This window comes from Macaca thibetana, chromosome 12 (assembly GCF_024542745.1).
Source record: "Macaca thibetana thibetana isolate TM-01 chromosome 12, ASM2454274v1, whole genome shotgun sequence".
Lineage (NCBI taxonomy): Eukaryota > Metazoa > Chordata > Mammalia > Primates > Cercopithecidae > Macaca > Macaca thibetana.
The window spans coordinates 81,145,910-81,168,642 of NC_065589.1; the positions used below are offsets into that span (position 1 = coordinate 81,145,910).

The window sequence follows — 22,733 nt, forward strand, 5'->3', positions numbered from 1 at the left end:
ATTATAGTTATCAATGAGAGGAAATCTCTTCTCAGTAATGATTGTAAAGGAATCTAAGGTAATAATGATCAACAGAGATATTTGTAATCATATTTTTCTTTGTGATGTTAGCATTAAACCACTGACATATTCTAAATGTCATTTTACAGGCTGCTCTGCACTGAAAAATGGGACATTCAGGTTGGGCTACTTCAAAGTCAGAAAGATACACACTAATTAGAAGAGCAGAAAGAATACTAAAAAGCTATTTAGGGTATCAAGACGTCAACTGAACTACTTTCACTGTAAGGATAGACTTAGAGAATGTAATTTGCTTGAAAAGGCTAGATTTAACCCAGTTAACCTTCACATATTCTACAGAATTGAGCTTGGGAAAGGGACAGAGTTAGGAAAAAGTTGCATAATTTTAGACAATGAAAGTGAACTAAGGTGATAAAATAAACAGTGTTTTAGTCAAATTACTGGGAGAAAATTTCTTCATAAGAATAACTTTCTGAGGAAAGCATTAGAAATTACATAACTTAAGAAATGTGAAGACTGGTAAAAGTGTAAAGGGTGTGTTCTGAGGCTAATTTTGCCAGGTGGTAGAATGTGACAGTTTCACTTCCCATTTCAAAATGTATTTGGATTAATCTATTTTCAAAGGTAGCGTCATCATCAATTCAAGCAGCGAAAATAAATCCCTTAGCACAAGGCCTCTAACCTTTTAAATCTTAGTTTCTTTCTTTATTAAATAAGGAAAACAATAATAACACTAAGAACCAGGTTTGAGTATGAAAAAGATAATTACAAACTTAAGAGCTTCCCATACTTCAAAGTACTGTGAAAAGCCCGGCTGTTTCATTCCTAATTAAAATATAAAAATGTTTAATGGGTATTAGCAAGACCATATAACGTAAAGCTAAGAAACTGAGCTGGATAGCTACCTATTTCAGCATTCTTAGAGAGTTTGTTTATTTCTGAGTTAATCATTTTCTCCATTTTTTCTTGATTTATTGCAGCTACAGTAGCCTGGATACTTCTGAAAATTATACATATATGTTTAACTTTATAAAGTATTTTAGGCTCTAGTTATGTAATTTAAAGAATAATCTCTTTACAGGTGTCACATGAAACAGAAGAGGACTGCTTATCTTTCCTGTTTGGGGCAGAGTGTGTGTGTGTGTGTGTGTGTGTGTGTGTGTGTGTGTGTGCGTGTGCGCGCGCGCGCACCCGTGTATGTGTTTTAGATTTTTTGGAATTTTAGTTTAATAAATCAAGCCAAAGTATCTTTTAGTACTTACTGTTCTTTTCACATATACTGCAATGCCTATCAGCACCAATGACTAAATCAATAATTTTTAAGGTGAGAAGTGTGCCATCAAAATTTGGGTGACATTCACTTCAAGACATCTCTTTTTCTTCAGACAGCAGTTGTAGTGTAACAGAAAAGACACCGGGCTTAAAGTCAGGGGCCCCTGGGTGAAATCTAGGTCATGACAATTTTAGAGTTTCTATTTTCTGATTGGAAAATGAGAATGACATCTACTTCATGGGGCTGTTCTGCAGATTAGAGTAGATATGTTATTTTTCTAATATATAATTCTCTTATATATATGATTAACACACATATAATTTATTTTTCATTTCTACAATGTAATTAAGATACTAAGTTTTTCCACTTCACAAATACATATCATATGGAACAAATTTTATTTTTTCCCAAACTAATAATTTTTAAACTGTCTCTTTTCTTTGTTTGTATTTTAAAACCTCCATCAATTATTTCATTTATATACCTTCAAAACTTATTTCTGTGTTTTTGTATTATTTTGTCTTTACTAAAATATGTTTGTCTTCTGGTCAAAAGATACAGGAGTTCTTTGACTCAATTTCTGTAATAATAACATTTCCTAAATATAGCTGTCTATATTATAAGACATCATTGAATTCTAATACTAATCATTTATCAGGTTGCAGTATTGAATTACAAAACAAATCCTAACTATAACACTTGGCTTCCTCTGGAATTCAAGGGTTTTAATTAAGTTTAAAATAAATGGCCATACTCTTCTGTGTCCATTCTAAACCAACATTTTTCTGTTTATTGAAATTTTTTCATTTGGTGATTTCATGTGTTTGCATATTGAAAATAAGTAGCTTTAAGGGTTTTTCCTTTAAATTTCTAATGGTGAGAGTCTAATAATGAAAATGAAAGGTGAATGGGAATCAAGATATCTAGGTTCTTGTCCTAGACTTGGCACTGCCAACCTAGAGCATATTTCTCTGAGATTCAACTTCTTTTATCTCGAATAACAGGGTAAAAGAAAATGACTTTTAAGGCCTCATACAGTGATTATGAGAATAGTTTTCCAAAGTTCATGCATATATTGAATTACAAGGAAAAGAGAATAACAAAAATGTAGTTGTACCTATAAAATAGACTAAGGGAGAAAAGATATACCTGCAATTTCTTCTAAAGTGTTGGCATGCATGTCCAGCAACACAGTTCCATTCAGAATACAACTTCTCAACTCAAACAAGCTGTGCAATGAAAGAGTAGCTACATAAGGCTTGCTCCACCTTTCTCCTCCATCTTCCACATCTTCTTCAAACTTCAACCACCTATATAAATAAATATTATCAGCACAGTTTATATTATATTGTAGGTGAATGATCCTTTATCCCAAAAATAAAAGGCTGAAATAGAAAAGCAGTCATATTGTGTCTTGGTTCATAAGTTTTGGAAGTATATAAAAGCTAGTCTAAGCCATTTGGCTTATTTCATTTTAATTCCATTTAGCTTACATTCTTTCTGTAATTAAAAAAATAATTGAAAATAAAGGAAAACTCATGTTATTTTGTTAACTTGTCTAACTCTGAAGAAACATTTAAATATAAGTGTTTAACCAGTGGTCACAGAAAATCTTATGTAGCACTAATAAAGAGTGTATCCTTCATGGAAAGTTAATGGTAATTGAAAAAGAAAATGAAAGAATACTTATTTTTCATTGGTGGGAGGTCTTAAACCTGAAAATTTTAGTCTCTTGGTAATTTTCTTATAAGATCTTGAGGGAAGCTAGCATAATTTGGGGCCTGTTGTATAGGAAAAATCTTTGTTAGGCTTGCTTGGATGAAAGCTAGTGATAGCAGTCACTTCATAGGGACTGAATATGTGAGAATTAAGCTCAGACCCCATCCCTGGGTGTTTCTGCCAGGATGGATAATCAGAGAAGAACCTTGATGTCATGATGTCAAACAGGAGACCATTGTCTTCTTGGACCGAAATGAATAGTAATACCTAGATTGTCTGCAAGCAAGATAAATGGAACAGATAAAGAGAAACCAATGATTTTATCACTCTGGCAAAAGCCACTTTATTCTTATCTGTTTAGGAACTTGGTCTCTAATCCTAATAGATGACCAATTTAATTTCACCATTTCTAATGAACCTTAGCCTAAATATTCTTGCCTACCTCCATCTTCACCATTTCCCTCATTTCTTTTCTCCTTAGTCATTTTTGACCACAATTTCTCTCTCCAAGCAATACGATTCAAATCCTCTATACGATATTATATTATTATTTTGTGTAACAAAATGATACAACTTCAACACAGAACAAATATGTGGGAGTAACTAGTTAAGGAATCAAGTGGATTAGCCAAAAGTAACTAACCAAAAGAGCCAGTCAGAATGATTAATGTCCAGAGTAGTAAGAGAGATCAGCAAAGCTATGGATCTGTCTCTAGTGTTTAGGAAGCAAAAAGAAAAAAAAAAAATGTCAGACGGTGAAGAGGAAACCAATAGAAAAGAATACTTATACCTGCCAAAACTTACAGTCAGGTAAGAATAGCAATGCCACATTGAAAAAGCGTACATTTAAGCCACAAATCACCAACAGTATCTCTTCAAGGCTGGGCATTTTATAGAACATTTTTGTCCACACAAAAAGTTTTCATATTAGTTATTCTTAAAGTTTTTCAGTACTAAACAGGGCCATAATACCTCATAAATCATGTGATGGTAATATCATGTCGTAACTGTTCTCCCTCTCTTCCTAGGAAAGAGTAAAATATCACTACCTGGCTTCCTTTTAATTGGGTGAGTCCATGTCTGTGATTAATTCTGGAAATGGGATGGGAACAGAAATTATGTGTGTGTCACTTCCAGACTGGAGTATTTAATTGTCAAGAGGATATCCTCTGGAGCTCACCCTTTCCTTGACATACAACAAGCAAAAGTTCAAGATGAAGGCTGATCTATCAGCTGAGGTTTCTAAGTTACTGTTTAATACAGTGAACAGACGAGCAAAATCCCAATGATCCATGATGGACATGAATTGTGAGCCATAAACAAATGGGTTTAAGCCACTGAGATTGCAGGATATTTTTATAGCATAATTTAGCCTATCCCAACTGACTTAGATCATCATTTTAGTTATTCATATCAGCATAAAAATCCTAATCAGAATTAATGGTGAAAGCAAATGTGATTTTAATAAATATAATAAATTATTATTTCTTGTCAGATATGAGAATAAGGCCATAGTCACACTATTATTTCAATATCACAAAGGAGCAACCTCTTGGCAGACATTTTAATGCTATAGTATTATATAAAGTGCCTTCAAATAGTTGAGAATAAAAAGAAATGTATATTTTTTCTATACTCTACAGCAAAACCACGTTGTAATAAAAGGAAAGTCTTTTAACTTCTCTGGGTCACTTTTCTCACAGGTAAAATGATGAGACAAATTAAACACATTAAATAATTTTCCAGAGATCACCTAGCCAGTGACCTTGTCAAACCAGGATCCAACTCTTAAGTTTTTTGTTTTTTTTTTAAATTTTGTTTTTCTCCAGAGTCTGTGCCCATTTCCCACCATAATACAGTAATTTGAATTGAACTTATAGTGCTTTTCAGCTCAAAGATCTTATGCTAATGCTTATAGTAGAAACAACTGATTTAACATTGAATTTTCATCCATGTCTGGAGCCAATCTTAAGTTGCAAAATATTCTTTGTTTTCACTTTTTCTTTCATATTATTCCAATTTGTTTTCTTTATTATCTACTATGCTAGATAAAAATAGATGGTTTTCCTTTGTGAATAAGACTCAAACATACTATTCTGTGGAAGGGCTAAAATGAAACTTTCCATAAGGAAGTGGCATCAGGGGAGTGGATACAACTTTTATTAAATCTCCTAATTAAATTATAATCTACTGACATATGCTGTGGATTTCAGATAAAAAGAGCAAAAGGAAGGGAGACTATATAATAGCACGTATGCTGGTGTTATTTTGACTGAAGAACTTTGTGAAGTTGGAAATTTACTTTCTAGTCTATTTGGTGGTATAGGAAACCTAGAGGTTTAAAAGGGTGTAATACTATTTAAGGAAATGTAGGTTTTCCTCTATGGAAAATGTCCTCAATTAAGGTTTCTAGAGCTATGGTACTTTCTGTCATCCCTGTTTATAAAATTGATTCTAAAATATTGTAACAGTGAGACGATGGTTAACAGTGAGATGATGTCTCTACAATAAATTAAAAATGTTAACTAGGTGTGGTGGTGCATGCCTGTAGTCCCAGCTGTTCAGGAGGCTGAGATGGCAGGACTGCTTGAGCTCAGGAGATCGAGGCTGCAGTGAGCCATGACAATGCCACTGCACTCTAGCCTGGGTGACAGAGTGAGATCCTGCCTCAAAAGAACAAATAAATAAATTAAATTAAATGTAATCTCCAAAAATTACACTCAAGTACAAAATCCTGAAAAGCCTTTGTACATTACTAAAAAATCATATTGTTTCCCAACTACTTAAGTGTAACTCTAGAAACTTACCCATACAATAATATTGTTTGTAAGCTGTAATAATATGAATAACAAATTCACTTTTAAAATACTCCTGGGCCTCTTGGTCTATATACCATGATAAAACCCTTTCTTATAATAAAATTTATAGTTAAAATTTACTACTGGATAACAGTGAAGATGACTAAATAAGTGACAAAGCATCTAAATCATTTCATCTTGACTCCTTTGAAAGTAAAATTTTAAATTTTAAGAATGCTGGAAAGGGGTTCCTGTTTTTATTTCGGAAAAAAATGACTTTAAACCAAAAACAATCAAAAAGTAAAAAGAATAGGATTACATAAAAATAAAGTGTTCAAACAAGAAGACTTAACTATCCTAAATATATATGCACCCAATACTGGAATACCTAGATTCATAAAACAAGTTCTTAGAGACTTATGAAGAAACTTAGATAATGACACAATAAGAGTGGAAGACTTCCAACACCCCACTGATGATATGGGACAGATCACTGAGGCAGAATACTAACAAGAGATATTTGGGACCTAAACTTAACACTTGACCAGACGAACCTAACAGACATCTACAGAACACTCCACCCAACAAAAACAGAATATACATTCTTTTCATCTGTACATGGCACATATTCTAAAATTGACCACATACTTAACCATAAAGCAATTCTCAACAAATTTAAAAAACCCAAAATCATACCAAACATAATCTCAGAACACAACACAATAAAAATATAAATCAATACAAAGAAGATATCTCAAAACCATACAATTGTATGGCAACTAAACAACCTGCTCCTTAATGATTTCAGTAAACAATGAAGTAAAGGTAGAAACCAAGCAATTATTTGAAACTAATGAAAACAAAGATAAATTAAAAAGTCAGGAAACAACAGGTGCTGGAGAGGATGTGGAGAAATAGGAACACTTTTACACTGTTGGTGGGACTGTAAACTAGTTCAACCATTATGGAAAACAGTATGGTGATTCCTCAAGGATCTAGAACTAGATGTACCATATGACCCAGCCATCCCATTACTGGGGATATACCCAAAGGATTATAAATCATGCTGCTATAAAGACACATGCACACGTATGTTTATTGTGGCACTATTCACAATAGCAAAGACTTGGAATCAACCCAAATGTCCGTCAGTGACAGACTGGATTAAGAAAATGTGGCACATATACACCATGGAATACTATGCAGCCATCAAAAAGGATGAGTTTGTGTCCTTTGTAGGGACATGGATGCAGCTGGAAACCATCATTCTTAGCAAACTATCACAAGAACAGAAAACCAAACACCACATGTTCTCACTCATAGGTGGGAACTGAACAATAAGATCACTTGGACTCGGGAAGGGGAACATCACACACCGGGGCCTATCATGGGGAGGGGGGAGGGGGGAGGGATTGCATTGGGAGTTATACCTGATGTAAATGACGAGTTGATGGGTGCTGACGAGTTGATGGGTGCAGCACAGCAACATGGCACAAGTATACTTATGTAACAAACCTGCATGTTATGTACATGTACCCTAGAACTTAAAGTATAATAATAAAAAATAAAAAAAAAAGAAAAAAGAAAAAGAAAAAAAAGAAAACAAAGATAAGACATACTAGAATCTCTGGGACACAGCAAAAGTAGTGTTGAGAGGAAAGTTTATACTGCTAAATGCTGACATAAAAAAAAAAAAACAACAACTTACATCTTAAGTTAACAACTTAACATTACACTTGAAGGAATCTGAAAAGCAAAAGTCAACCAATCCCAAATATAACAGAAGAAAAGAAATAACCAAAATAGAGCTGAACAGAATAAAATGGAGATGAAAAAAAATCACACAAAAGATCAACAAAACCAAGAGCTGGCTCTTTGAAAGAATAAATAACATTGATATACTGCTAGCTAGATTAATTTTAAAAAAGGAAGAAGATAAAAATAAACACAATCAGAAAACGAAGGAAACATTACTACTAACCTGACAGAAATACAAAAACCCTCAGAGATTATTATGAACACCTCTGTGCTCACAAACTAGAAAAGCTAGAAGAAATGGATAAATTCCTAGGAATATACAACTGCCCAAGATTAAACCAGAAATAAACTATTTTTATTATTTATTTATTTATTTGTTTATTTATTTTATTTATTTTTTTGAGACAGAGTCTCTCTCTGTCACCCAGACTGGAGTGCAGTGGCACGATCTCGACTCACTGCAACCTCTGCTCCTGCGTTCAAGTGATTCTCCTGCCTCACATCACAAGTAGCTGGGACTAAAGGCACACACCACCGTGTCTGGCTAATTTTTACGTATTTTTAGTAGAGACAGGGTTTCGTCATTTTGGCCAAGCTGGTCTCAAATGTCTGGGCTCAAGTGATCCACCCACCTCAACCTCCCAAAGTGCTGGAAATCAGAGGTGTGAGCCATTGCACCTGGCCTAACCAGAAATACATTGAAACCATGAACACACCAATAATGAGTTCCAAAATTGAATCGTAATAAAAAAGCAAACAAACAGAAAAAAAGCCTTGGATCAGATGGAGTCACAGTCAAATTCTACAAGATGTATAAAGAAGAACTGATACTGAAACTCTTCCAAAAAACAAGGAAGAGGGGTTCCTTTCCAATTCATTCTATGAGGCCAGCATCATTCTCATACTAAAACCAGGCAGATACACAACAAAAAAATCTTCAGACCAACATCCCTGATGAACATAGATGCAAAAATCCTCCATAAAATACTAGCAAACCAAATCCAGCAGCACATGAAAAAGCTAATCCACCATGATCAAATAGGCTCTATTCCTGGGATGCAAGTTTGGTTCAACATATGCAAATCAATAAATGTTATTTATTACATAAACAAAACTAAAAACAAAAACCACATAATGATCTCCGTAGATGCAGAAAAGACTTTTGATAAAATTAAACATCCTTCATGTTTGAAACCCTCAAAAAACTAGGCATTGAAGGTATACACCTCAAAATAGTAAGCATTATCTACAACAAACCTACAGCCAACATCATACTGAATGGGCAAAAGCTGGAAACATTCTCCTTGAAAACTGATACAAGACAAGGATGCCCACTCACACCACTCTTATTCAACATAAGTCCTGGAAGTCCTAACCAGAGAAACAGAAAAGAATAAAAAATAAAAGGCATCCAGATAGAGAAAGAGGAAGTCAAACCATCTCTCTTCGCAAATGATATGATACTATACCTAGGAAAGCCATAATCTCTGCCTGAGGCTCCTACATCTGCTAAACAAATTCATCAAAGTTTTAGGATACAAAATCAATATGCAAATAGTATACATTTATATACACCAACAACATTCAAGCTGAGAGTTAAATCAAGAATGCAATCCCATTCACAATAGTCATGAAAATCATAAAATACCTAGGAATACAACTAAACAGGGAGATGAAAGATCTCTGCAACAAGAATTACAAGACAGTGCTGAAATAAATCAGAGATGACGCAAACAAATGGAAAAACATTACATGCTCGTAGATAGGAAAAAAATCAAAATTAAAATGGCTATACTGCCCAAAGCAATTTACACATTCAATGCTATTCCCATCAACCCACCAATAACATTTTTACAAAATTAGAAAAAATTTATGCATTTTTACAAAATTAGAAAAAAAATCTAAAATTCATATGGAACCCAAAAAGATCCCAAAGAACCAAAGTGATCCTGAACAAAAAGAATGAAGCTGGAGGCATCACACTACCTGACTTCAGACTATACTACAAGGCTACAGTAACCAAAACAGCATGGTAACATTATAAAAACAGACACATAGACCAATGGAACAGGTTAAAGAACCCAGAAATAGAGCTGTACATGTATAACCATCTGATCTTCAAAAAAGCCAATTAAAAATAAGCAATGAGGAAAGGACTTCCTATTCAATAAATGCTGCTGGGATAACTGGCTAGCCATATGCAGAAGATTGAAACTGGACCCCTACCTTTCACCATATTAAAAAATCAACTCAAGATGAATTAAAGACTTAAATGTAAGACCAAAAACTATAAAAACTCTAGAAGAAAATCCAGGAAATACCATTCTGGACATCAGCCAAGGAAAAGACTTTGTGATGAAGATGCCAAAAGCAATTGCAACAAAAACAAAAATTGACAAGTGGAATTTAATTGACCTAAAGAGCTTTTGCACAGCAAAAGAAACTATCAACAGAGTAAACAACCTACAGGGTAGGAGAAAATGTTTGCAAACTATGCATCTGACTAAGGTCTAATATCCAGAATCTTTAAGGAACGCAAATAAATCAACAAGCAAAAAACAACCCTATTTCAAAAGTGGGCAAAAGACGTTAACAGACATTTCTCAAAGTAAGACATACTAATACAAGTAGCCAACAAGCATATGAAAAAATGCTCAGTATCACTAATCATTAGGGAAATATAAACCAAAACGACAATGAGATACCATCACACATCAGTCAGAATGCCTATTACTAAAAAGTCAAAAAATAACAGAAGCTGGCAAGATTGCAGAGAAAGGGGAACGCTTATACATTGCTGGTGAGAATGTAAATTAGTTCAGCCACTGTGGAAAGCGGTCTAGACATTTCTCAAATAACTTAAAACAGAACTATCATTCGTCCTAGCAATCCTATTACTCAGTATATAATCAATGGAATATAAATCGTTCTACCATAGAGACACATGCACGTGTATGTTCATTGCAGCATTATTCACAATAGCAAAGACATAGAATCAACCTATGTGGCTACCAATGGTGAAGTGTATAAAGGAAATGTGGTACATATACACCACGCAATAATACATAGCTATAAAAAATGAGATAATGGCCTTTGCAGCAACATGAATGGAGCTACAGGCCATTATCCTAAGTGAAATAATGCAGGAACAGAAAACCAAATACTGCATGTTCTTACAAGTGGGAGCTAAACATTGCGTACACATGGACACAAAGAAGGGAACAACAGACACTGAGGCCTAGTTGAGGGTAGAGAGTGGGAGGATCGAAAACTACCTATTGGGTGACAAAAAATATCTATTAGGTAAGGCGGAGGAGGGGGAGGATTGAAAAACTACCTATCAGCTGACAAAATTATCTGCACAGCAAACCTGTAAGTAACACACAATTTACCCATGAAACAACCCTGCACATATACCCCTTGAATCTAAAATAAAAATTGGAAAGAAAAAAGAATACTGATAAGATGTGGGCTCTGTGTGTGTGTGTGTGTGTGTGTGTGTGTGTGTGTAGTTCTATGCATTAAAAATTTTTTTTGAGATACAGTCTCGCTCTGTCATCCAGACTGGAGTGCAGTGGTGCAATCACAGCTCATGCAGCCTCAACCTCCCAGGCTCAGGTGATCCTTCCACCTCAGCCTCCCAAGTAGCTGGGACTATATAGCCAGGTACTACGTCTGGCTATTTTTAAATATTTTTTTATAGAGATGGGGGTCTCACTAAGTTACCCAGGCTGGTCTTGAACTCCTGGCCTCAAGTAATCCTCCTGCCTTAGCTGACCACCCAAAATGCTGGGATTACATGCATGAACCACCATGCCCGGCCTCTGTTCTATGCATTTTTATCCCATGTATAGATAGATGTAACCTCTACCACAATCAACATACGAAGCTGTTCCATCACCACAAAAGAAATCCCTTGTGCTGCACCTTTATATTCTCAATCCTCACTCTATTTCTGTCTCCTGGAAACCACTAATCTATTCTTCGTCACTATACCTTTGTCACTTTGAGGGTGTTATCTAAATGGAATCATACAGTTTGCAACCTTTCGAGACTGACACTTTTTTACTAAGCATAATGCCCTTGATATACATTAAAGTTATTGTATCAGTAGTTTGTTCCTTTTTTATTACAGAGTAATATTCCATTACAAAGATGAATGTGTCAGTTTGTTTAATCAGTCACCCATGGGGGACATTCAGGTTGTTTGCAGGTTTTGCCATACAGCCAACAGACACACGAAAAAATGCTCATCATCACTCGCCATTAGAGAAATGCAAATCAAAACCACAATGAGATACCATCTCACACCAGTTAGAATGGCGATCATTAAAAAGTCAGGAAACAACAGGTGCTGGAGAGGATGTGGAGAAATAGGAACACTTTTACACTGTTGGTGGGACTGTAAACTAGTTCAACCATTGTGGAAAACAGTGTGGCGATTCCTCAAGGATCTAGAATTAGAAATACCATTTGACCCAGCCATCCCATTACTGGGTAAATACCCAAAGGATTATAAATCATGCTGCTATAAAGACACATGCACACGTATGTTTATTGCGGCACTATTCACAATAGCAAAGACTTGGAATCAACCCAAATGTCCGTCAGTGACAGACTGGATTAAGAAAATGTGGCACATACACCATGGAATACTATGCAGCCATAAAAAACGATGAGTTTGTGTCCTTTGTAGGGACATGCATGCAGCTGGAAACCATCATTCTCAGCAAACTATCACAAGAACAGAAAACCAAACACCGCATGTTCTCACTCACAGGTGGGAATTGAACAATGAGATCACTTGGACTCAGGAAGGGGAACATCACACACCAGGGCCTATTGTGGGGAGGGGGGAGGGGGGAGGGATAGCATTAGGAGATATACCTAACATAAATGACTAGTTAATGGGTGCAGCACACCAACATGGCACATGTATACATATGTAACAAACCTGCACGTTGTGCACATGTACCCTAGAACTTAAAGCATAATAAAAAGAAAGAAAGAAAGAAAGAAATTTGCTGTGAACACTCACGCAGAGGTCTTTGTCTGAACATGTTTTCATTTCTCTGGGATAAATGCCCAAGAGTCCAATCGCTGGATCATATAGTAAATGCATGTTTAGTTTTATCAGAAACTGTCAAACTGTTTTCCATAAGTGGCTCTACCATTTTACATTCACACCAGCAATGTATGAAAGATCCAGTTTTTTCAAATCCTCACCAACATTTGTTATTATGACTTTTTTATTACTCTATTAGGTATGCAGTAATATCTCAGAGAAGCTCTAATTTGCATTTTTCTAATGACTAATGATATTGAACATTTTTCCATGTGCTATTTGCCATATGTATCTCTTCTTTGGTGAAATGTCTGTTTGTGCCTTTTGCCCATTTTTCTAGTTGATTTATTTTCATACTGTTGAACTTTGAGAGTTCTTTATATGTTCTACATATAACACTTTTGTTGAATATCTGGTTTGCAAATACTTTCTGTCTGTAGCTTGCCTTTTCATCCACTTAACAGAATCTTTCACAGCACAAACATTTTAATTTTGGTAAAGTTCAATCTATAAATATTTCCTTTTACGAATTGTGCTTTTGATGTTATGTCTAAAAACTTGCCACCTAGCCCTAGGTCCTGAAGATTTTCTCTTATGTTTTCTTCTAAGAATTTTATGGCTTTATGTTTGAAATTTAAATTTATAAACTATTTTGAATTGGTGAGGCTAATTTTTTGCCTGCAAAAAATTGTCTAATTGCTCCAACATTATTTTTCGAAAAGATTATTCTTCCTTCATTTAATAGTTTTTGTGCTTTGTCAAAAATCAGTAAGCTTTACTTGTGCTGGTCTATTTCTTAGTTCTCTATTCTGTTCCAGTGATTTATGTGTCTGAAATGACATTTTAAAAAATCCAATTATTCTTCCTTCCTTTAGAATAATTTTCTTCAAGTTGAGGGCTTAATTCTATGAGAAAAGAATGGAGTTCTTTTCAGGGAGTTTGGAACTTCAGGGAGTTCCAAACAGTTTGTTAGTTAAGATGACCAAATATAAGTTATATGCATGGATGGTTTGATGTACCCATAGGTTTTATGAGTATTATAGGAGGAGGCAGAAGGTACTTTCCATAAAAAGGTGCCCACATGTTACAAATATCAAGTTACTAAAGATACTAAACATTTCAAGATTCAGTGCTTTATGCCAGCTCCAGAATGATGCCAATTCTTTAAGAGATATTTAAATGAATATTGTTAAAGAGACTATTAAAAATAATACATACACATAAATACGTAACTATAGCTCTCTTTTCTGTTCTTTTAAATCCCATTTCATCCTTCAAAGATAGACATGAACAGATCTGGGAACACACCAGACACCGTTTCAAGATTTGTAGTCACTGAATATACTGTCAGTTGCAAAATGCCTGATTACAATTAATGACCTAAAGTGCTGCAATTTGTTCCAGTTTTCAAATAAACTCTGCTGACATTTGTTTGAATAGCAAACCAAAGCAAACAAGAGTTTCAAAGCATGAATGAGATGTGATGGATAATGCTAAAAAATAAATAAATAAAACTGTTGGCCAATTGCACAACCTCTTCTGTGGGGGGAGAAGGGAGGATTTAAACCCTGAGATTATTTTCATTTCCTTCAGTATGTCTGGATCTGTTTCATCCAAGATTAGCACATTGGAGTCTCTTTCCAATAAGCAACATTAAATAGATGTTTCACGAATTCTTTGAGGATTAAGTTTATTATAATCTCCTCTATAATATTCATATTAAAATATACAGAATAAAATTATTCTGTCAATTAGGTGCTTCTAGAGAAGGCTTTTTCTAGAGAATTTAACTCTTTCTGGGTGTTCTATTCTCACTAACTCAGTTTAACTTTTCTAAGATTTTTAATTCTCTCATTCTACCCAAACAAAAAAGAGTAAGCCTATCATCCAAAAGGAGTTACTACATCATCCAAAATTATAGCCTTCGGGGAAATAATGGATGTCTCAAGAAAAAACATCCTCTTTTAGGATAGTTGGGGGACATGGCTAGGGTGGAGCTAGAGAATAACATGTAATCAAAGAATACCTATAGTCATCTTAAGGGGAAATGAAATACATCCAAACTTAGTGTTTATAGACATTAACTGTTCTTAATCTATATTATTTTCACACCTGTTCTTAATCCATATTATTTTCCACTAAAAAATCCAGATGACTTAAACCATTACTAATTTTGAATATCAAATGCCTTCACAGCATCAATAAAATTGTTTTGATGTAATAATCCTTTTCTATGCTGCCATGTATGTACCAGAAGCCTAACTGCTACCCCCTGCTTTGCCTCTTCTGAGCTCATTTGTGGGAAGCTTTTATAAAGGGCAACTACAGTCAGTCAAACATGTTGTCACCACAATTGCACAGCTGTGGTAACTTTGCTCACTTTTCTATTAATAACATTACTTGTTATTTATAAGCAGGACATTGTAATTGTGTTGATTTCATTAGTCTCTTCATATGGCTTCTTTTAGGGTTTTTAAAAGTGAACAGCTGGTTTTTACAAACATTTATTAAATAATTATGATTCAAAAATTTAGCTTCAAAATCTAAAACTTTGCTTAAGTTTTACTTGGCAATGACAGTGGGCATAAATTATGCAAGATGTGATATGTGACAGGTGCAACGTGCTGATAAAATATCCTTTTTATTTCTGCTGTGAGGGTAGACAATTATTAATCCCATCTGGAATACTAATCAAAAGAAAGAAGTGCTTTAGGGGGCGGAGCAAGATGGCCGAATAGGAACAGCTCCAGTCTCCAACTCCCAGCGCGAGCGACACAGAAGACCGGTGATTTCTGCATTTTCAACTGAGGTACTGGGTTCATCTCACTGGGGAGTGCCGGACGATCGGTGCTGGTCAGCTGCTGCAGCCCGACCAGCGAGAGCTGAAGCAGGGCGAGGCATTGCCTCACCTGGGAAGCGCAAGGGGGAAGGGAATCCCTTTTCCTAGCCAGGGGAACTGGGACACAAAACACCTGGAAAATCGGGTAACTCCCACCCCAATACTGCGCTTTAAGCAAACAGGCACACCAGGAGATCATATCCCACACCTGGCTGGGAGGGTCCCACACCCACGGAGCCTCCCTGGTTGCTAGCACAGCAGTCTGTGATCTACCGGCAAGGCAGCAGCGAGGCTGGGGGAGGGGCGCTCGCTATTGCTGAGGCTTAAGTAGGTAAACAAAGCTGCTGGGAAGCTCGAACTGGGTGGAGCTCACAGCAGCTCAAGGAAACCTGCCTGTCTCTGTAGACTCCACCTCTGGGGACAGGGCAATAACAAACACAGCCGAAACCTCTGCAGACGCAAACGACTCTGTCTGACAGCTTTGAAGAGAGCAGTGGATCTCCCAACACGGAGGTTGAGATCTGAGAAGGGACAGACTCCCTACTCAAGTGGGTCCCTGACCCCTGAGTAGCCTAACTGGGAGACATTCCCCACTAGGGGCAGTCTGACACCCCACACCTCACAGGGTGGAGTACACCCCTGAGAGGAAGCTTCCAAAGCAAGAATCAGACAGGTACACTCGCTGTTCAGAAATATTCTGTCTTCTGCAGCCTCTGCTGCTGATACCCAGGCAAACAGGGTCTGGAGTGGACCTCAAGCAATCTCCAACAGACCTACAGCTGAGGGTCCTGACTGTTAGAAGGAAAACTATCAAACAGGAAGGACACCTACACCAAAACCCCGTCAGTACATCACCATCATCAAAGACCAGAGGCAGATAAAACCACAAAGATGGGGAAAAAGCGGGCAGAAAACCTGGAAATTCAAAAAATAAGAGCGCATCTCCCCCGGCAAAGGAACGCAGCTCATCGCCAGCAATGGATCAAAGCTGGACGGAGAATGACTTTGACGAGATGAGAGAAGAAGGCTTCAGTCCATCAAATTTCTCAGAGCTAAAGGAGGAATTACGTACCCAGCGCAAAGAAACTAAAAATCTTGAAAAAAAAGTGGAAGAATTGATGGCTAGAGTAATTAATGCAGAGAAGGTCATAAACGAAATGAAAGAGATGAAAACCATGACACGAGAAATATGTGACAAATGCACAAGCTTCAGTAACCGACTCGATCAACTGGAAGAAAGAGTATCTGCGATTGAGGATCAAATGAATGAAATGAAGCGAGAAGAGAAACCAAAAGAAAAAAGAAGAAAAAGAAATGAACAAAGCCTGCAAGAAGTATGGGATTATGTAAAAAGACCAAATCTACGTCTGATTGGGGTGCCTGAAAGTGAGGGGGAAAATGGAACCAAGTTGGAAAACACTCTTCAGGATATCATCCAGGAGAACTTCCCCAACCTAGTAGGGCAGGCCAACATTCAAATCCAGGAAATACAGAGAACGCCACAAAGATACTCCTCGAGAAGAGCAACTCCAAGACACATAATTGCCAGATTCACCAAAGTTGAAATGAAGGAAAAAATCTTAAGGGCAGCCAGAGAGAAAGGTCGGGTTACCCACAAAGGGAAGCCCATCAGACTAACAGCGGATCTCTCGGCAGAAACTCTCCAAGCCAGAAGAGAGTGGGGGCCAATATTCAACATTCTTAAAGAAGAGAATTTTCAACCCAGAATTTCATATCCAGCCAAACTAAGTTTCATAAGCGAAGGAGAAATAAAATCCTTTACAGATAAGCAAATGCTTAGAGATTTTGTCACCACTAGGCCTGCCTTACAAGAGACCCTGAAGGAAGCACTAAACATGGAAAGGAACAACCGGTACCAGCCATTGCAAAAACATGCCAAAGTGTAAAGACCATCGAGGCTAGGAAGAAACTGCATCAACTAACGAGCAAAATAACCAGTTAATATCATAATGGCAGGATCAAGTTCACACATAACAATCTTAACCTTATATGTAAATGAACTAAATGCTCCAATTAAAAGACACAGACTGGCAAACTGGATAAAGAGTCAAGACCCATCAGTCTGCTGTATTCAGGAGACCCATCTCACATGCAGAGACATATATAGGCTCAAAATAAAGGGATGGAGGAAGATTTACCAAGCAAATGGAGAACAAAAAAAAGCGGGGGTTGCAATACTAGTCTCTGATAAAACAGACTTTAAACCATCAAAGATCAAAAGAGACAAAGAAGGCCATTACATAATGGTAAAGGGATCAATTCAACAGGAAGAGCTAACTATCCTAAATATATATGCACCCAATACAGGAGCACCAAGATTCATAAAGCAAGTCCTTAGAGACTTACAAAGAGACTTAGACTCCCATACAATAATAATGGGAGACTTCAACACTCCACTGTCAACATTAGACAGATCAACGAGATAGAAAGTTAACAAGGATATCCAGGAATTGAACTCATCTCTGCAGCAAGCAGACCTAATAGACATCTATAGAACTCTCCACCCCAAATCAACAGAATATACATTCTTCTCAGCACCACATCGTACTTACTCCAAAATCGACCATGTAATTGGAAGTAAAGCACTCCTCAGCAAATGTACAAGAACAGAAATTATAACAAACTGTCTCTCAGACCACAGTGCAATCAAACTAGAACTCAGGACTAAGAAACTCAATCAAAACCGCTCAACTACATGGAAACTGAACAACCTGCTCCTGAATGACTACTGGGTACATAACGAAATGAAGGCAGAAATAAAGATGTTCTTTGAAACCAATGAGAACAAAGATACAACATACCAGAATCTCTGGGACACATTTAAAGCAGTGTGTAGAGGGAAATTTATAGCACTAAATGCCCACAAGAGAAAGCAGGAAAGATCTAAAATTGACACTCTAACATCACAATTAAAAGAACTAGAGAAGCAAGAGCAAACACATTCGAAAGCTAGCAGAAGGCTAGAAATAACTAAGATCAGAGCAGAACTGAAGGAGATAGAGACACAAAAAACTCTCCAAAAAATCAATGAATCCAGGAGTTGGTTTTTTGAAAAGATCAACAAAATTGACAGACCACTAGCAAGACTAATAAAGAAGAAAAGAGAGAAGAATCAAATCGACGCAATTAAAAATGATAAAGGGGATATCACCACCGACCCCACAGAAATACAAACTACCATCAGAGAATACTATAAACACCTCTACGCAAATAAACTGGAAAATCTAGAAGAAATGGATAATTTCCTTGACACTTACACTCTTCCAAGACTAAACCAGGAAGAAGTTGAATCCCTGAATAGACCAATAGCAGGCTCTGAAATTGAGGCAATAATTAATAGCCTACCAACCAAAAAAAGTCCAGGACCAGATGGATTCACAGCTGAATTCTACCAGAAGTACAAGGAGGAGCTGGTACCATTCCTTCTGAAACTATTCCAATCAATAGAAAAAGAGGGAATCCTCCCTAACTCATTTTATGAGGCCAACATCATCCTGATACCAAAGCCTGGCAGAGACACAACAAAAAAAGAGAATTTTAGACCAATATCCCTGATGAACATCGATGCAAAAATCCTCAATAAAATACTGGCAAACCAGATTCAGCAACACATCAAAAAGCTTATCCACCATGATCAAGTGGGCTTCATCCCTGGGATGCAAGGCTGGTTCAACATTCGCAAATCAATAAACATAATCCAGCATATAAACAGAACCAAAGACAAGAACCACATGATTATCTCAATAGATGCAGAAAAGGCTTTTGACAAAATTCAACAGCCCTTCATGCTAAAAACGCTCAAGAAATTCGGTATTCATGGAACGTACCTCAAAATAATAACAGCTATTTATGACAAACCCACAGCCAATATCATACTGAATGGGCAAAAACTGGAAAAATTCCCTTTGAAAACTGGCACAAGACAGGGATGCCCTCTCTCACCACTCCTATTCAACATAGTGTTGGAAGTTCTGGCTAGGGCAATTAGGCAAGAGAAAGAAATCAAGGGTATTCAGTTAGGAAAAGAAGAAGTCAAACTATCCCTGTTTGCAGATGACATGATTGTATATTTAGAAAAACCCCATTGTCTCAGCCCAAAATCTCCTTAAGCTGATAAGCAACTTCAGCAAAGTCTCAGGATACAAAATTAATGGGAAAAAATCACAAGCATTCTTATACACCAGTAACAGACAAACAGAGAGCCAAATCAGGAATGAACTTTCATTCACAATTGCTTCAAAGAGAATAAAATACCTAGGAATCCAACTTACAAGGGATGTAAAGGACCTCTTCAAGGAGAACTACAAACCACTGCTCAGTGAAATAAAAGAGGACACAAACAAATGGAAGAACATACCATGCTCATGGATAGGAAGAATCAATATCGTGAAAATGGCCACACTGCCCAAGGTAATTTAGAGATTCAATGCCATCCCCATCAAGCTACCAATGAGTTTCTTCACAGAATTGGAAAAAACTGCTTTAAAGTTCATATGGAACCAAAAAAGAGCCCGCATCTCCAAGACAATCCTAAGTCAAAAGAACAAAGCTGGAGGCATCACGCTACCTGACTTCAAACTATACTACAAGGCTACAGTAACCAAAACAGCATGGTACTGGTACCAAAACAGAGATATAGACCAATGGAACAGAACAGAGTCCTCAGAAATAATACCACACATCTACAGCCATCTGATCTTTGACAAACCTGAGAGAAACAAGAAATGGGGAAAGGATTCCCTATTTAATAAATGGTGCTGGGAAAATTGGCTAGCCATAAGTAGAAAGCTGAAACTGGATCCTTTCCTTACTCCTTATACGAAAATTAATTCAATATGGAATAGAGACTTAAATGTTAGACCTAATACCATAAAAATCCTAGAGGAAAACCTAGGTAGTACCATTCAGGACATAGGCATGGGCAAAGACTTCATGTCTAAAACACCAAAAGCAACGGCAGCAAAAGCCAAAATTGACAAATGGGATCTCATTAAATTAAAGAGCTTCTGCACAGCAAAAGAAACTACCATCAGAGTGAACAGGCAACCTACAGAATGGGAGAAAATTTTTGCAATCTACTCAGCTGACAAAGGGCTAATATCCAGAACCTACAAAGAACTCAAACAAATTTACAAGAAAAAAACAAACAACCCCATCAAAAAGTGGGCAAAGGATATGAACAGACATTTCTCAAAAGAAGACATTCATACAGCCAACAGACACATGAAAAAATGCTCATCATCACTGGCCATCAGAGAAATGCAAATCAAAACCACAATGAGATACCATCTCACACCAGTTAGAATGGCAATCATTAAAAAGTCAGGAAACAACAGGTGCTGGAGAGGATGTGGAGAAATAGGAACACTTTTACACTGTTGGTGGGATTGTAAACTAGTTCAACCATTATGGAAAACAGTATGGCGATTCCTCAAGGATCTAGAACTAGATGTACCATATGACCCAGCCATCCCATTACTGGGTATACACCCAAAGGATTATAAATTATGCTGCTATAAAGACACATGCACACGTATGTTTATTGCAGCACTATTCACAATAGCAAAGACTTGGAATCAACAACCCAAATGTCCATCAGAGACAGATTGGATTAAGAAAATGTGGCACATATACACCATGGAATACTATGCAGCCATCAAAAAGGATGAGTTTGCGTCCTTTGTAGGGACATGGATGCAGCTGGAAACCATCATTCTTAGCAAACTATCACAAGAACAGAAAACCAAACACCGCATGTTCTCACTCATAGGTGGGAACTGAACAATGAGATCACTTGGACTCAGGAAGGGGAACATCAAACACAGGGGCCTATCATGGGGAGGGGGAGGGGGGAGGGATTGCACTGGGAGTTATACCTGATGTAAATGATGAGTTGATGGGTGCAGCACACCAACATGGCACAAGTATACATATGTAACAAACCTGCACGTTATGCACATGTACCCTACAACTTAAAGTATAATAATAATAAATAAATTTTTTTAAAAAAGTGCTTTAAATGGTGATTCTAATGATTTACTAGAATTAAATTGCATTTGAAAAATCTGATGGAGTCATGGATTAACAAAAATTAGCTTTTTTAGATGAACTAGGGCAATCAGAACAAAATTACTTCTGCCACTTTAAAACCTGCTACTTTTCGAAATCCTCAATAAATATATTCTGCCTTTCCCTGAGGCATTGTGTCTCAGTTAAAAATTCATCTACCCTCCCCTTCAATATCTGTTATTATTTCCATTGCTCACCAGATGTCTCTCTGAAGCTCAAACAGCTATACCATGCATTAGATTCTAGAAGCTTGACTACAAACACAGGTCCATCTAATAATATTAGAGAATGTGAATAATTAACTGGATTATCTTTTTATTCTTTATAAATCAACAGCAATATATTTTGGTGGTTTACGACAAACATGTTATTGAGTTAATCCATTAGATTATAACAAAAACCTACTTGCTCAACTGTAGCAAAGTGAGAGTGCTACATTCTAGTATCACTTCTGCAATCTCCTAGCTTTATGAGAGTGGGCAAGTTACAAGAAGTTATTGGTTAAAATGAATGGATCACTATTTGATCTGTAAGATGAAAAATCACCAACCACTATAAGAATAAGGGAGTTTCTCTTGCCAAAATATATATTCCAATCTTACTTTTCAGCTCTATTATGTAGTATGAGGATAAAGAAGGAACTCTAAAAGAAATGCTTCAAAAAATTACTTCTTAGCAGTTGATTAAAAAGACTCTAACCAACTAGAAGTATCTAGTCACCACAATCACCAGATCTCCTTCCTTCAAGTCACCCAGGAACATCTGTTCCTTGTAACTCGTAGTAGACAGATGCTTCTGGTCTTAAACAGGGAGGGAGGCACTTTAACTTCCTTATCAAAATCACAAAAGAGCAAGTTATATCACTAATTTGTGGAAAAGATGATCATACATTCCTTTTCTTTCACCAAGAGGATGAGCACATATATTACATATTTCTAAAACTCCCAGGTAGTTTTTGATGCAGTTGGGACAAAAAGTAAGGTAGAAGTCTCTTCATCTTAATACGTACCAGGTTATATAAAACTATTTTAAATTTAAGTCTATATTTAAAATATTACAATACAAAACATTATGAGGAAACTTAAGTAAATTCTTTTATTAAAAAGATTAGTTCATACAGAATAACATGCCACCAATTTAAAGTGTTCAAAAAGGCAAATAAAGAAAACA

General features: G+C 36.5%; 1 protein-coding gene across 10 annotated transcripts in view; it reads right to left on the bottom strand.

Annotated features, from left to right (window-relative positions):
- Positions 1 to 22,733, bottom strand: part of SLC4A10 (solute carrier family 4 member 10) — a 474,235-nt gene that overhangs the window by 128,782 nt on the left and 322,720 nt on the right. For all 10 annotated transcript variants that reach the window (XM_050752258.1, XM_050752259.1, XM_050752257.1 and 7 more), the window contains one exon: positions 2,444 to 2,604. In XM_050752258.1, the coding sequence (XP_050608215.1) occupies positions 2,444 to 2,604 (161 nt within the window). The remainder of the gene's footprint in view (positions 1 to 2,443; positions 2,605 to 22,733) is intronic.